Raw genomic sequence first — 16,050 nt, forward strand, 5'->3', positions numbered from 1 at the left:
TCAAAGGATATAGCAATACAGGATTTCGTTTCTCCCCTCCCGATGCATCTTAAATGTAACTGTAGGGGTGACTGCTTTCCTTAAATGGAAAATGATCTACATGAATATACTTTATGTTAATATGTAAAATACCAGTGAAGATGTCTCTCTCTGATGGAAACATCCCATATGGCTTTAATATTTGTTGTGGTGTTTTTAAAAGAAAAACTGAATGAAATTTCTGTATCTGTGACTCACCTTGATGCGCTATTTCAAAATCAGTGAGTGATTACTACAATATAATTCATATGCTACACAACCACAACTTTATTGCCTCTTTCCATAAATATCTCTTTTTGACAGTCACATTTTCTTCAAAATACCATGAAATACATCAACCTCACCAAAACTGAATATTCTAAGAAGACAGCAGACTAAGAACAGTTTTGTCTGAAACGTAACATGATACTGTTCTGATTAGATTACTTAGAATGATTTCTTAGTTATAGTAAAATTATAAGTGTGCAAAGTTCTGCCAGATTTAGCTGTTGTTCGTGTGGACGGGGCTTGATGAGACTTGACTGACAATGGTTTGGCCAAATGAGCAATCTACCTATCAACAATCAAAAGGTTCAGATTCAAATTTACAGAATTAGCATTTACCAAACACAATGAAGACATTTGACAGAACAATAGTTATCTAAAATGCTCCCATGATTTTCACTTTGTTGTTGTGTTTTGCACATCAGGGCCACTGCAGTGCAGGGAAGGTACTGCATGTAAATTACAGTTTGACAACTGAGCCCCACCCGCTTTGAACGAGAGTAAAGACAGACCAACAAATCTCTCAAATGAAAAAAACAAACTTGTTTCAACATTGGCAGAAAATAATATGAAAGAATCTGGTTGATATCCTCAGCTTTTGTGGCATTTCAGATGCAGCTTTTGATTTTAGAAGACTCAGCATTGGCAATTCTGCATCCATTACTGTACAGCCATAGAATTATACCTTATTCATTCTTAAAAACAATGGTGGGACTAAGCTGATCAGAGTGAGCATGGAATGAATAATGGATGTCAACAGCTAAAAGATTAGCACAGAAAAATAGACACTAAATAACTTTCACACCCCAATTGGGGCCCCCTTTTATATGATCTTTCCTTTATATGCCCTGCTGTCATGCCACTCTGTAGAAATGTGTTATGTTCCAACTAAATAATATTGTAGTTTACATCTACGTGATGCTATGATAAACAAGATTTAAAATCAGGTTTATGTATATCAGGGTGTAAAACTAATCAGTATGTATGATTGTATGATGCGGAAGCCAACATTCAGATCTCTACAGCGTTTATATTTTTGAAAGATATTTAAGTATGACATTTTTTCAAGAGTGATTTGACTCAATTCTGAAATTCAGCCATCAAACCAAAACAGCTCTCACACAGGCAAAAATATGCCAGACATTTTATTTGTGTCTATCTGTGTATGTGTCTATGTGTGTGAATGTGGGTGCCTGTGTGCGTGTGTATGTGAGTGTGTCTGTTTCCATGTTTGTGCATTCATGCACATTTGTATGCATGTGTGTGTGCTATGTGTGTGTTAATTCGCAGGTCTGAAGACCATTGTTGGCGCTCTAATCCAATCGGTGAAGAAGCTGTCGGACGTGATGATCTTAACTGTCTTCTGTCTCAGCGTCTTCGCTCTGATTGGACTACAGCTCTTCATGGGGAACCTTCGGAATAAATGTGTATTCTGGCCAATCAACATGACTGGCCAGTACCTGGAAAATGGAACCAGAGGTTTCGATTGGGACAGATATATCATGAATGACTGTAAGTGAAACCTTTGGCATTTGAGGAAACTAATGGCATGTGACATATCTGTTATTTTTTTTGCTAATAGAAATGCTTAATCTTTCCATCCTTGCCAATATGAAATATTAACAAAACATTAACTAATTCAAGTAATAGGCAGTGGCGAAGAATTTTCCTGTTTGTTTCTTTATTTTTTTGTCTTTCATAGCTAATTTCTACTTCATCCCCGGGATGCTGGATGCTCTAATATGTGGAAATAGTTCGGACTCTGGGTGAGTATCTCACTAAATGTCTGCTATATTTGAGTCTTCTAAACCTCTGCTGTCAAAGCACAAAACAAGTTCATGATTCTGCAAACTTTCAGGCCCTCAATGATCGACCTTGTTTGTTCATTGCATCATACAACCTTCCTTTGAGATGTCAATATAGTTGTTCTTCAAGAGTCATTCTTACAGGCACTGAGCAGTTTTCAGTCCATGCAATCATTAGCCATATCCTCTGAGCAGGGCTCTTAGGGTTTTACTTCAGTTTGATGTGACATTTTTTTTACCAGGGGAGTTATCATGTTGCTTTTGTGGCCATTGTGACTGAAAAGCAGCCCATTAACACAACACGTCGATCCGCAGTAACTGTCATAGCATTTTGAGACTGCCACTCTGCTCTAATTAAACTCTGTTGTTATTACTGCTGCATCATCTGACAAAGTCACTATCCACATACGTCAAAGACAATATCTGGGCAGTGATTTCAGCTATATAGGGTTAGGAGTGACAAAACATCTCAAATCCTTTCTCCACACACACACAAGGACGGCACTGTGCATGTGCAAGCAGCTAACAGGCAATGCTGCCTTTCACTGAGCAGTAGAGTCGAGGCAAGAATATACAGTCCTGCAGAGAGACCTTGCTCTTGCAGGGAAGTGCCGGTGATGTTCGTCCTAAATTGTTAGTTGTCATTTAGGAGAAAAAAATAAAATAAGTTACTGAGAGGGTCTGAAAAGTAATTAAATATGGCAAGAGAAAATGCAAAGTTGCCAAGAGTGACAGTGCCAGTCTCCTCTTTTGCCGCACCTTCATCAGTTATATTTGGTTTTGACTGCCTAAGAAAATGGATGTGTAGCATTAGAACATATTAAAAATATAGTCTCATGTTGGATGGATGAACCTTGAGAGCCCTGTCCTACAGAGACCAACAGGGAGATGGACCATTTCACACCTGTGCTTTGGAGACTCACGCAAACACTTAATCAAGACATTTGCGCTGTCTTCGAACGTGTAATGAAATTGTTCATTCCGTTTAAGCCGGGTCAAATTTTCATTGTTTTCAAATTTCAGCTGCCCACTACAAAAGATGTTGTGGAATATTAACTGTAATGTTATTACTGTACAGCTTCTGTCCATGCGTGTCTCATAAAACAAGCACACATAGAATTGCCTCGTTTCTTTCCTTGAAAGTGTTGTAGAGAATATGGCGAAGTGTGTTGGTTTCAACTGGTATTACAACCCAGCAGAGCAGTTCTTTTAATCACAGTTAACGCCCTACTTCCATTGTAATTTAAGTATCCTATAATGACTTTGGCTCTGTGGACAACAAGCCCGTTTTTAGGCTTTTTGTTGCAGCCAGTGTACACCTGTGAAACAGATATTGGAGCAAGATATTCTTTGCCAATCATTGAGTGCAGATTAATTAAAAAAAAAATCAATTAAAAAGCTGATAATAAGCTAAACTGTAGTCAGACAATACTACAGCCAGTGGTTTTCAGAAAATATTTGAGCAAACGAGCTTTCTCCGCATCTTTGCTCTCCACATCACTGGCATGCAGCTCATTCTGGTCTCTTGCTTTCTTGCTCACTTTTTTCAATATGGCACTTGTTTAAGAGTAATGACCTTCCTCCTTTCCTCCATTGGTACAGACCTTAACACTGATATTTAAAATCGGTCCAAACTTATTTGACAGGGTTTTGTGTTATCTGCTGGTTAATACCAAGCCTCTCAGCAGCAATGTTGGCAAATTATTAAAAGGGGAACGTCAATAACATTTAATGTAGTATATTTAGGCCAAATATTTTTCAGATATTGAAAAAAGACAGGAAACTGAAAGGAAGTGTTTAATGTTTTGTTATACATCCAAGCAATCATGTGTTATAATTAATTGATTTAATTATTTTGAGTCTTGAATACATTCTTCGCTGTGTAAAAAAGTCACTATTCATGAACAAGACTTGCTTACTCTTGACAAGGTCATCAAATATTTAATTCATCATTTCAATATCCCACACACTAATAAATACTTTTTCTCCTGGTTAACTTATAATTAGACATTTTATTTAATACTGTAGTTTCATAAATTCATCTTAGTTGATGATGCCAACTGTGTTTAGTTTCAGTGGAATATTAAAGTGTTTTTTGTATTGCTGTGTTTTCCTTCCAGACGATGTCCAGAGGGCTTTACTTGCATGAAAGCTGGAAGGAACCCCAACTATGGTTACACAAGCTTTGACAGCTTTGGATGGGCTTTCCTCACCCTCTTTCGCCTCATGACACAAGACTTCTGGGAAAATCTCTATATGCTGGTAAAGCAGTCTTTTCCCTAATTCTTATTTCTCCACTCCTTATCTAATTGATATGTAAACAACCAGTAGAGACAATATTGGCCTGTAAAGAAACTACGGTCATTGCATCTTCTTTCACCCATGGTATATCCCTATATGAAAGCCTCCCCAGTCCTCTGCAACTACCAACTCTGTAATTAGTGCTAATAATTCATCAGCTTTGTACCTGAGTGAATCAGCAAAATGCATCTCAGCTGCAGCCCCTCAGTTAATTTTCCCTCTGAATAAAAGGGAGGGAAGGACAGCTGATCAGGAAGGCTGCAGCTAGGATTGTGTGACTTGCCAACAGGATTTTTCTTGTCTTTCAAGCTGAGAAAATATCTTAAGAATATCAGGATTCATAAAAAGGGTTGGATGTGTCACATTTGAAGCAATTAGTATAAAGCTTTTTAAAATCAACTTTTAGTCAGTCGTCATTAAGCCTCTTAATGCTCACCCTAGCCTTCTTAGTTTTTGTAAATTTTTTCAGACACAAGTGCATTAAATATCTGTAATGCTAAACGTCACTACGATGACTCTGCCCTGGCATGTGTGTGTGCGTGTGTGTGTGCGTGTGTGTGTGTGTGTGTGCGTGTGTGAGTGTGTGTGTGTGTGTGTGTGTGTGTGTGTGTGTGTGTGTGCGTGTGTGTGTGCGTGTGTGAGTGTGTGTGTGTGTGTGTGTGTATGTGTGTGCGCATTAAAAGGGGTTGTTTGTGTCTGGAGGTTTTCCCGGAGAAAGCCTTCAATTGGATTTTGAAGCACCAGAAATACTAACCACATACAAGCGATACCTCTTACAAAATGAGAAAGTACTGATTAAAGAAACTCCTAGACCATAAACGACATCTTAAGATGCATTTCACCTATATTTTTCCAGTTGGACAATCTATTGATTTAAAAAGGATTTTCTTGCATGTTAGATTTCTGGGACCTTCTAATTTTTTTACGCGCTTTGTCACAGACTCTACGAGCTGCAGGGAAAACCTACATGGTGTTCTTTGTGCTGGTAATCTTTGTGGGCTCCTTCTACCTGGTGAATCTCATCTTGGCTGTGGTGGCCATGGCTTATGAGGAGCAGAACCAGGCCACAATGGAGGAGGCGGAGCAAAAAGAGGCAGAATTCAAGGCTATGCTGGAACAGCTCAAAAAGCAACAGGAGGAGACACAGGTCAGTCTTAATCTTTCTCTCACACGTAAACACCTTTACCTGTTTAACATGTCCTATACTTATCGTGTGTAATTGTTTTTACCTCTCAGGCTGCTGCTATAGCAACATCTGCAGCTTCAGTGTCAGAGGCCGCATTAGAGGATGAAGGAGGGGGGCACTTGTCTCGCAGTTCCTCTGAGGTCTCCAAGCTGAGCTCCAAGAGTGCCAAAGAGCGCCGCAATCGCAAGAAGAAATCGCGCCAGAAAGAGCAGGAGAAAGAAAAAGGAGATAGTGAGAAGGTAGTTAAGTCTGAGTCAGATGACGGCAGCAAGAGAAGCACCATTCGTTTCCCAGGAAGTCGACTTGGGAGAAAGACGTCCATCATGAACCAGGTTAGTAGTAAAACTATACATTTTCTTGCATCAGCTTACTGCAGGATGATGTGTTTGATAGATTTCGACAAGGGAACTATAAGCTCATAGTGGTTGGGGAAATGAGGGCTTGCCCAGACATCATGAACTCAAGTTAGAAAGAATCTGACTTCTTGCACCAGTCTTGCAGTCATTTGACTGAATGAGTATGATTACATACTGCCTGGACAAGGTGTTTAACTGACCCAGAAACTATCCTTCTTCACTGCAGCCCTCTTTAAGTTGCTGTACCCTTTCAAGTTCAGATTTCAGATCAAGTATTATTGGGAAAAAAAAGGTAGCCATCAAAAGTAAATGCACTTAGTGGAAATAAATGACCTCCGTGAATGTTATACTAATAAATATTTTATTTCAAAGATGTTATTATTAATTTAATCATTTACTCTAGTGGCTGGTTCATATGAAGCTAGTTGTAACTATGTTATATGGGCTCCACCTGATAACAATTACGTAATGGAATAATATTCCTCTTTTTTGACTGACTTGAGTGGTTTGTACAACACAAGCAAAGTGTGAAGTAAACAATGCAGAAAAGATGGGAGATGCATCAGATACCCAGAGCTGCCTTTAGATGGCTTTATTTTTTCAAATGACTGTTATTAACCAGTGTTTACAATAGGAATACAGTAAATCATTGCATAAGAGAGGGTGGAACTCAAACTAACCATCAAACATGTCATGCTGTTTACACTGACACAAAAGCTGTAATCACAGGAGAGGATCCTCCTCCAATGATGTGCAGTACTTACATGAATTCCACCACAATCTCCATTGTACCTGGTTGATCTTCACACACTTGATCTTGCTATTCTCGTCAACTGGACTCTGCTTTCTTCCTCCATAGTTTTTTTTTTTGATCTCCATCACTCAGATTGGGTTTTCTAACTCATTGTGTCCTTGTTTGCGTCTCTCTGTGAGTCAATGTCATCGGCAAACAGTCAGCTTTCCAATGTACAGAAGCAACAGTTACCTTGAGGCTCTTCTGGCCATGTCAGTCAGGGGGCTGCTTGTGTTGTTTGTTCCAAATTGAGAGCGTGCTTCATTTTGTTCTGCCCTCTCTTCACTGACCAGTCTGTTGTGGTTTGTTTATTCTCAAAGATTTTATTCAACTGGGCTTCCCTTGTGAGTTTCAGCTCCAATAAGATGATTGGTTACTTAAAGTCCCCATGAAATCAAGTTCAATATTCAATAATATTCAAATTCACACATATTCTGGGAGTATATTTAACTTGTACACCAGTATCTCGATCAACAATAACAACAACAAAGTACATATGAGTGTTTTAATGATGTTTTAGAGTTAGTCATTTTCTGTGAAATTAGCAAAAAATACTGATGACTCCTTCTGCACTCGGGTTTATATTGACTCTATGTGCGATGAAAGGCTTGTTTTGTATGTTAAAAAAACAAAAGTAGGATCTCATAAGGTCACCGAAGCTGACCAGTTAGAGCAAACTGGGTTTTTTTGGGAGCTTAACCCCATTTTGATATAACATAGAGGACCAGACAAAACAACTGCATTCCATTTCCATGACTTGCATTAAGCTTTGATTGCTGTTTGTTCTTTTAACAAAAACACAAAGTATGCTGAAATACAATTATCACATTTGGGGAAATGTTCTGTTCAGGTAGTTTATTCCTGTGGAATATTGTTGCAGCCTTGGTATCTGTATAAAGCCAAATATACTGTCTGTTGTTTAGTTATTTGAAAAGTCAAAATTGTACTTTTCAACAAGCGGGATAGCGTATTTTTATTCTTGTGTTGTTATGTTTGGGCTTTTATCCAAACTGCTTTTCGTTTGTCTCTGTCCTCTGGTTCTTGGTTTTAGTATCCCACCAATTGATTCTATCAGCTGTCATAACTGATTAACTCCTGCTGTTTTTAATAAACCCTTAATTGTCTTTCTCCTCGTATATTTCTCCTTCTTCAGTCGCTGCTTAGCATCCCTGGCTCACCCTTCATGTCGCGCCACAACAGCCGCAGCAGCATCTTCAGCTTCAAAGGCCGCTCCAAGGACATGGGCTCGGAGAACGAGTTTGCAGACGACGAGCACAGTACGGTGGAGGAGAGCGAAGACCGTCGAGGCTCCCTGTTTATACCTTATCGTCGCAACAGCTACAGTGGCTACAGCCAAGGCTCATCACGGATTCATCCGCTGGGACCTCACTCTGGAGGGAAGAGGAACAGCACAGTGGACTGCAACGGCGTAGTGTCTCTCATCGGTCCTGGGCCCGGCAGACGGCTTCTGCCTGAGGTGAAAATAGATAAGGCAGCCACTGATGACAGTGTAAGGACGTCCATGGGACACCAATACAGTTTAGGCATGATGATGGTGGTGGTGGTGGCCCTGGTCTCTGCAGCTCCTCCTTTACAGCCTCTTCCCCTTGGCTCTTGTTCCTCTTTTCTCTAAACTCAGTCACTCTCTTTTCCTTCCCTGAATATCTAGACTCTGTTTGAAAACTTCACTTTACGCTGCCACATACACTTCTAATAATCTAATGACCTTCCTCCGTCACTTCTTCTATCTTTAACAGCTCCAAAAGGCCCTAACAATCTAGAACAGGGATGTCAAACTCCAGTCCTCGAGGGCTGCTGTCCTGCAGGTTTTAGATGCTTCCCTGCTTCAACACACCTGATTCAGATGAAATTGATCTCTCCGAAAGATTGTTAAGTTCTGCAGCAGCCTGCTAATGATGCATTGATCTGATTCAGCTGCGTTGAAGCAGGGAAACATCTAAAACCTGCAGGACAGCGGCCCTCGAGGACCGGAGTTTGACAACCCTGATCTAGAACAATATCCACAAAATAACTGTTACAAACATAATGATTATTTTGTGAAGATCATCCTCTCTTGGTTGCCACTACACTTAGCTCTAAACCCTCACTGTCATTCATATAGAAACCAAACTGTTTAAACAATTTACGACCAAGAAGAAACCTTTACCTTTACTTTCCCTTCACTCTTAGGGACTTCGACATCTGGACTGATTCTGTCCCATATTTCAGCTTCTCATTTCTGTTTCTTTCTGCATCTTCTTTCATCTACACTCTCTTTCTGCTGCTGTTGTTCTCCTTCCTGTCTTTATTTACCCTCTGCTCTTTACCCTGGATGGTGCAACAACATACCTGGAACTTTTTTTTCGATAACAAAATTTCTCATAATTGTATCTAGCATGGTAGACCTCTCTTTTATTCTCAACCAGTTGATCTGCTTTTGCCTTTTTGCCTCTCCCTGAATATAGCATGGTGTAGCAGCAGATGATGCCTCGAATTTCCCTCTGTTGACATGACATGCATGCCTCTGCATGCAGTTTAATCTTGCGATGGTTTTCCACAGTATATGTTGAAGGATTTTAGAAATTGTTTCGTAAATTCTCAAATGAATGCCACTTTTTTAATGAGGGTCCCTCTTAGGAGAAATTATGAAAATAAATGTTTCACATAAAGACCTAGTTCTCTCTTCTGTTGAATTCAGGCATCGATCTGAGAATTTACTGTATGAATTTGAAATATGTTTTGTGGTATATTGCAGGAAACGTTTCAAGTGAGCAAATTAAATGACCTATTAGAAGTGTTCAGTGTAATTTGCAGATTTGATGTAAAGGAATGTGTCAGTCATTTTTTTGTCTTCCGAGCAGAAAATGGATTTAAGATTTTTTTTCGAGCATTAGTTTTAAAGTGCGTTTGAGTATATGTTCACTAGTATCTCAGAGTGACATCTTATGTTTCTGTGAGCACAGACCACAGACGTGGAGATTAAGAAGAAACACTCCGGCTCTCTCATGGTATCTGTGGATCAGCTCAACTCCTCCTTCAAAGGAAAAGACCGTGCTAACAGTCAGATGAGCGTGGTCACTAACACACTGTTAGAGGGTACGCCTCGTGCACATATTTCCCTTTCCCTTGTGAAAATGGTATAATCCTTGGCCATTAAATGTTCGATGTACAGTATCTCTATAAATGTGTACATTAGATATAGAGGGAACAGCTTATGGGCCAGTGCTGTCTCTCAAATGCTGTATGGGTTTGGATTTTATTTAGACATAACTGAAAAATGATTACAACTATGTTTGCACTATATCTTTATTTATAGTTAGGTTTAAACATCACTCTTTTCTCTTCTTCATGTCTTTTTGTAGAGTTGGAAGAGTCTCAGAGGAAGTGTCCTCCCTGCTGGTACAAGTTTGCTAACATCTTCCTCATCTGGGAGTGCTTCCCCATGTGGCTAAAGATCAAGCACATAGTCTACTTGATTGTCATGGATCCATTTGTTGACCTGGCCATCACCATCTGCATTGTGCTCAACACCCTTTTCATGGCTATGGAGCACTACCCCATGACTGAGGAATTTGAAGGCGTCCTGGCTGTTGGCAACCTGGTGAGAAACTGTTATTCCCCCTTTTTGCCTCTCATGCACTACTTCTGTTTGCTTTTGTATTTTTTGTTCCTGCATTAACCTCATTACTCCCCCAGGAGTAACAAAGGCATTGCAGATTTTGCTAACGTAACCTTAAACCAATTCATCGATGCATCATTTAATACGTGCACTTAAGAGCTCACACGCTGACCATATACAGTTATCAGATGGGGTCTCATTAAAGATTTAGTTCCATTTTAATGTCGCCATCTATCCTGCTCCCCTGTCTCTCATCACTTCCACTTAGATCACTTACCCTTTGTCCACTGCATGCAGATTCCCAAAACTGTGCTGAACTGTCTGACTGACCTGTCAAACTCTTTTTCACTTACAGTATAGGTATATCTCCATACACAGACATGTATAGGGCTGTTCAGAAATGCTTTGGCAGGGTATATAGGAATGTCATCTGTAGCAGACATTTTTGATTTGTCTGTGCTCTGCCCTTGCTTTCAAATATCATTGGAGCACAGCTGTCTGAGTGCAGTGGTATTGGCTCTGTGTCAGCACTAAGACAGGAAATGAGGTCATTGGCACTAGTATGCCGTCCAGAGTGAAACAGGAATTGAACTCAGTCTGCGTAGAATGTTGGCTGGTGCAGTGTGAATCATTGGGTGTCCTCTGCAGCACTGACTGAACACATGATTAGCTGTTTGGTTAATGGTGGGGAAAAGGCTCAGAAATACAAAGCACTTCATATTGAATTGTAAATAGTGCAAAGATGGCATATCAGTGGAAGTTTTGTAACTGTTAGAATACTGTATGTTCTTATTTTGATGTGATACCAGCATCACAATTTCAGAAAGCTGGGACTGGAGCAACAAAAGACAAGTAAATCAAACAAAAAAAAAAGAAAAATGGTGGAGCTGCTCACAACTAATTAGGTTAACTGTCATGTTTGAAAAGAGCACACCAGAGAGGCTAAGAATTTTCAAGTAAAGACGGGGATGGGTTCACTATTCTGTAAAAGGCTTCATGGGAAGCAATTACAATAATTTTAGAAAATGTTTTTTTTTTCAGTGTAAACTTTCAGATTATTATCATCCACAATCCTGGTATAAACTTTCAGAGAATCCAGTTAAATCTCAGTGCACGAGATAATATGTTTTATCAGTTATCAGATGGGGGTGCACAAGGCATGGATAACTTGTACGTCTTTGAAAACACTATTGATGGGGAATGATAAGGAGCGTTTTTTGCCATTAGGAAAAGGCCATCTTCTACTCTTCTAGGTTTCTTATTTCAGCAAGACAGCACCAAACCACATTCTGCACGTATCCCAACAGAAATATTCTCTAATGACAGAGTTATGTGCTAAACTGACCTGTCTGCAGTGAAGACCTGACACCCACTGAAAAGATTAGGTAAATTATGAAAAGAAAAGCATTTGTTGAGCAACTTTAAGTTCTGTATTGGGCAATAATGAAAAAAACTAACAAAAGAAAGCTTTTTTTACAGAACTAAATAGAGTCATCGGTTGTCCCACCAAATCCCTGTAAAATCCCATTAGGTTACATTAGCTTCATTTGATTATGTAAATCAAAAGTTATTGAGTGACTGCAGTCTGGACCCATTTTAAACTTTGTTTTATTCGGCATGTATCTACAGGTTTTCACCGGCATCTTTGCTGGGGAGATGTTTGCCAAGCTGATTGCCATGGATCCCTACTACTACTTCCAGGAGGGCTGGAACTGCTTTGATGGTTTCATTGTGACCCTGAGTTTGGTTGAGCTGGGACTGGCTGATGTGGAGGGTCTTTCAGTTCTCAGGTCTTTCCGATTGGTGAGTGGAAAAGAGGCAAAAAAGGAAAAGAGGAAGAGACATGTGCTGACAATGTCTCAGCATATATTATTCATGTGAGATGAACGTGTCAGACGTAATGAAATTTCTTTCACCCAGTTTAGCTGAGTTTAAGCCTTGAGGCAGCTTTGCAAATAATAAACATTACATTGTGTTTTTTTAAATGCAAAATCGAAAATTGTTGTGTTTTCTGTTTTCCTTGAAGTTAAGAGTGTTCAAACTCGCCAAATCATGGCCCACGCTCAACATGCTGATCAAGATCATTGGCAACTCAGTTGGAGCTCTGGGTAACTTGACCCTGGTGTTGGCCATCATTGTATTCATCTTTGCCGTGGTGGGCATGCAGCTGTTTGGCAAAAGCTACAAGGACTGCGTGTGTAAGATTGCACTAGACTGTGAGCTGCCACGCTGGCACATGAACGACTTCTTTCACTCCTTCCTGATTGTGTTCAGAGTGTTGTGCGGGGAGTGGATTGAAACCATGTGGGACTGTATGGAGGTGGCGGGGCAGACTATGTGCCTAATTGTCTTCATGATGGTCATGGTCATTGGAAACCTTGTGGTAAGAAATTATACATATTACATAGTGTGCATGATGCAAAGATATAGTAGCTTTGATGAATTGTGGGTGCAAGGGTTCCAGATTTTGTGATGTTTTTTCCTGAGGTGCTGAACTTGTTCCTGGCCCTGCTGCTGAGCTCATTCAGTGCAGATAACCTTGCTGCCACAGATGATGATGGTGAACCCAACAACCTCCAGCTTGCTGTTGCACGCATAAAGAAAGGGATTGCGTGGTTTAAGGTCAACATGCGGGTCTTTATAGCCACAGTGCTCAAAAAGGTACGTCATGATATGATACATATAAAAATGAGCAGCTCATGATTGTTTGACTTGACTATTGTCAGATGAATGTGTGTCTCTGTCAGACAGCTCGATGATGGTATTCATGTTTTCTGATTGAGTTTTTCTCCATCTTATTTTGCCACTCTGACAAGCAGCCAATAGAGGATGAACAGAAGCCTCTGGATGAAATGTATGAGAAGAAGCTCAACTGCATTGCAAACCACACAGTGGACATCAATCGTGAGCTGGACTATCCTAAAAATGGCAACGGCACCACCAGCGGCATTGGAAGCAGTGTGGGAAAGTACATGATTGATGAGGACTACATGTCCTTCATCCACAACCCCAACCTCACTGTGTGTGTTCCTATCGCTGTTGGCGAGTCGGACTTTGAAAACCTTAATACAGAGGACTTCAGCAGTGAATCGGATGTGGAAAACAGTAAAGATGTGAGTAGAAAGGATATCCGAGAGTGTAAGAATGGCATCAGTGCTGTGCTTTGCTGATCGTTCGAGTGACGTTTAGCCCACCAGAGAGGAACAATGTTGCACTTTTACTTTGAAAACCTGAGGCCAATTCAGGCATTGCTGTGGTAATCTCTTTGTTTATTAACTTAATTACAAATTAAGTTATTTTCACTACATACTATGCATGCTTATCAAAAACTTGACATCATCATATGATATAAGGTAAGCAAAACTAGTCTAAGCTGCCATGTAGAAAACATTTAGTTTACCTGACATTTCAGAACATCCATTTAGACAGGAGCACTGTAACACGGATCCTGAGTGCTGAGCACGCAGACAAAGACAGTAGGCGGACAGAGACAAGTCCGACAAAGCGACAGAAAGAGAAACGTAGTCTAATGTTCATTATCAATGTAGGAGAAGGACAAGCCAGAACCAAAGCTTTTTAAAGACGTATGATATGCAGGTCACCTTGACCTGGTTTGTTGTAGGCAGACAGAGAATAAAACAGCTGCATCACTACTGTATCTGCACCAGGTTCAAATTCCATAGGGCTCCCTCAACCGACCACACAACCACCTTCTCTGCACCACATCCACCCAGAGGGTACACTGCGGGGAGAAAATGCACTGAGAGCTGCTAACAACCAGTCAGAAAAACAGATCCAACTGGCTGTTTAAGAAAAGAGAGGAAGATGAAGAGAGCAGGAATGCATTCCTTTTGTGACAGTTTGATCTCATATCATGCTATGCCGTTCTCTTGGCTGTGTGGGCAGACTTTACCAGAATAAGGTTTCTGTTATGCTGGTTTTTCAATAGTTTCTTCTGCATTCTGTTTAAATATGACATGGTTTATTTATAAAGCTGAGCTTCACTAAGCTGTGGTGTTAAGATTCAAGAGCACAAGCCTTCATTCTTGATACAACTTATTGTAGCACTGATGGAAGTTAATTACAAATGTTTATGCTGTAAAACCGGGCTTTGGATTGGGCTGCAGTTGATATAAATGACTTTTTCATGTGACGCTTTCTTAGTTTTCTGGTTCAGTGTTGGCAGTATACCTTGGTGGAGTCAAACAACTTGAAAATTACACTTTTTCCTTTTGGATAAACTTTATTCATTAATATAATGAATCAAATGAATATCAAGTGAAGCGAAGTGATTTAAGTTTTTTTTTTTTATTATTGTATACATTGTATAACTTATTTTTCTCATGCGTTTTGCTTTTCTCTTTTTGCTTTTAATGTGCGTATACATGCATAACATAGTTCATTCTCTCATAAGAAATACAATAATCCTTCATCACTGAACAATCTATAGTATAACAATGGCCATCATTGACAGTGTAATCAATTACTGGTCAGATCTACTGTCATTCTTTCCATGGTACTCTGTTAATAATGCTGCAGAATACATAATAGCGGAAGGAAAAACAGCTATGCTACATGGCTGCAACATGTATACCTCTTGCAATAAATCATGGCAAGCATTTAAACCCACAGGGGCATTAGAGTAATGGTTGTACTGGCTCTGTGCCGCATACATACTGTATGCTTTCAGCATCTAACATCCAGAGAGCAATTCAGAGGTTGATTGTGGTCCTTTTTGTCCTAGCTGGATGACACCAGTTCGTCTGAGGGCAGCACAATAGACATCAAGCCTGACGTGGAGGAGGTGGCAGTGGTTGAAGTTGTGGAGGAATACCTTGACCCAGATGCCTGCTGGACCGATGGTACATGGTGACAATTATCCTATACCGTGTCTTTGCTGATAGTGCACAATATATCTGCTTCAGCAGTTATGCTTTTATTTGTCATACAGAATGTATAGCCAAATACAAGTGCTGTGATGTCCCCATCACTCACGGCTGGGGAAAACACTGGTGGTTTCTGAGGAAGACCTGCTACCTGATCGTAGAACACACCTGGTTTGAAACCCTCATCATCTTTATGATCCTGCTCAGTAGTGGAGCCCTGGTAAACGCACTAAAAAACAGAAGCTCACACACAGACACACAAGAGTGCCTGTTTCATTTACCCATTATTATAATGAAGCTCATCGCAGCAGAGTTGGGTTTACACCAGTATGACCTATGTAAGGAAAATTGAGTTAGCAACAGTGGGGAAAATACATTCAGAGAATATGTAAAAAGATGCAGGTGACATTCATTCATTGAAGGTAAACATCATCTTTTTCTAAGGAAGTGGGCAGGCAACAGCATCTTCTGCAGTTATTCTGCAGCTGCGCTTGATATTATTGTTGCTAATGGACAGCAAAGTGCTGTAATGCACCAACCTTTCAACCAGGGAAATCCAGCTTAGGTTTGCAGCTTTCTATAGAGAGAAGGCCTGTGGCCAAATGTGAACACTTATGTGCTGAAGAATGGATATGGAGGATATGGAGGGACCTGTCAGTCATCAACTACTTCTTCTTTAACTATGTACAGAACGCATTCTCAAAGATAAAGTAAATGGGATATAAGAGGAGATCCAAAAGTGTGACACCTTTCTTTCAAAAACTCCTTTCTTGGTTGCTATAGATTCAACACATTTTTAAT

General features: G+C 40.0%; 1 protein-coding gene across 4 annotated transcripts in view; it reads left to right on the forward strand.

Annotated features, from left to right (window-relative positions):
• scn8ab (sodium channel, voltage gated, type VIII, alpha subunit b) overlaps window positions 1-16,050 on the forward strand; it is a 46,627-nt gene that overhangs the window by 17,382 nt on the left and 13,195 nt on the right. For 2 of the 4 annotated variants that reach the window (XM_072382314.1, XM_072382313.1), the window contains exons 7-20: window positions 1,594-1,815; window positions 2,006-2,069; window positions 4,229-4,370; window positions 5,350-5,556; window positions 5,646-5,927; window positions 7,898-8,254; window positions 9,708-9,840; window positions 10,107-10,345; window positions 11,993-12,166; window positions 12,390-12,746; window positions 12,851-13,024; window positions 13,183-13,476; window positions 15,108-15,225; window positions 15,315-15,469. In XM_072382314.1, the coding sequence (XP_072238415.1) occupies window positions 1,594-1,815; window positions 2,006-2,069; window positions 4,229-4,370; window positions 5,350-5,556; window positions 5,646-5,927; window positions 7,898-8,254; window positions 9,708-9,840; window positions 10,107-10,345; window positions 11,993-12,166; window positions 12,390-12,746; window positions 12,851-13,024; window positions 13,183-13,476; window positions 15,108-15,225; window positions 15,315-15,469 (2,918 nt within the window). The remainder of the gene's footprint in view (window positions 1-1,593; window positions 1,816-2,005; window positions 2,070-4,228; window positions 4,371-5,349; window positions 5,557-5,645; window positions 5,928-7,897; window positions 8,255-9,707; window positions 9,841-10,106; window positions 10,346-11,992; window positions 12,167-12,389; window positions 12,747-12,850; window positions 13,025-13,182; window positions 13,477-15,107; window positions 15,226-15,314; window positions 15,470-16,050) is intronic. The other 2 variants (XM_072382316.1, XM_072382315.1) reach the window with 1 other exon arrangement.

Source organism: Leuresthes tenuis, unplaced genomic scaffold (genome assembly GCF_036924035.1).
Source record: "Leuresthes tenuis unplaced genomic scaffold, fLeuTen1.0.hap1 SCAF_3, whole genome shotgun sequence".
NCBI lineage: Eukaryota > Metazoa > Chordata > Actinopteri > Atheriniformes > Atherinopsidae > Leuresthes > Leuresthes tenuis.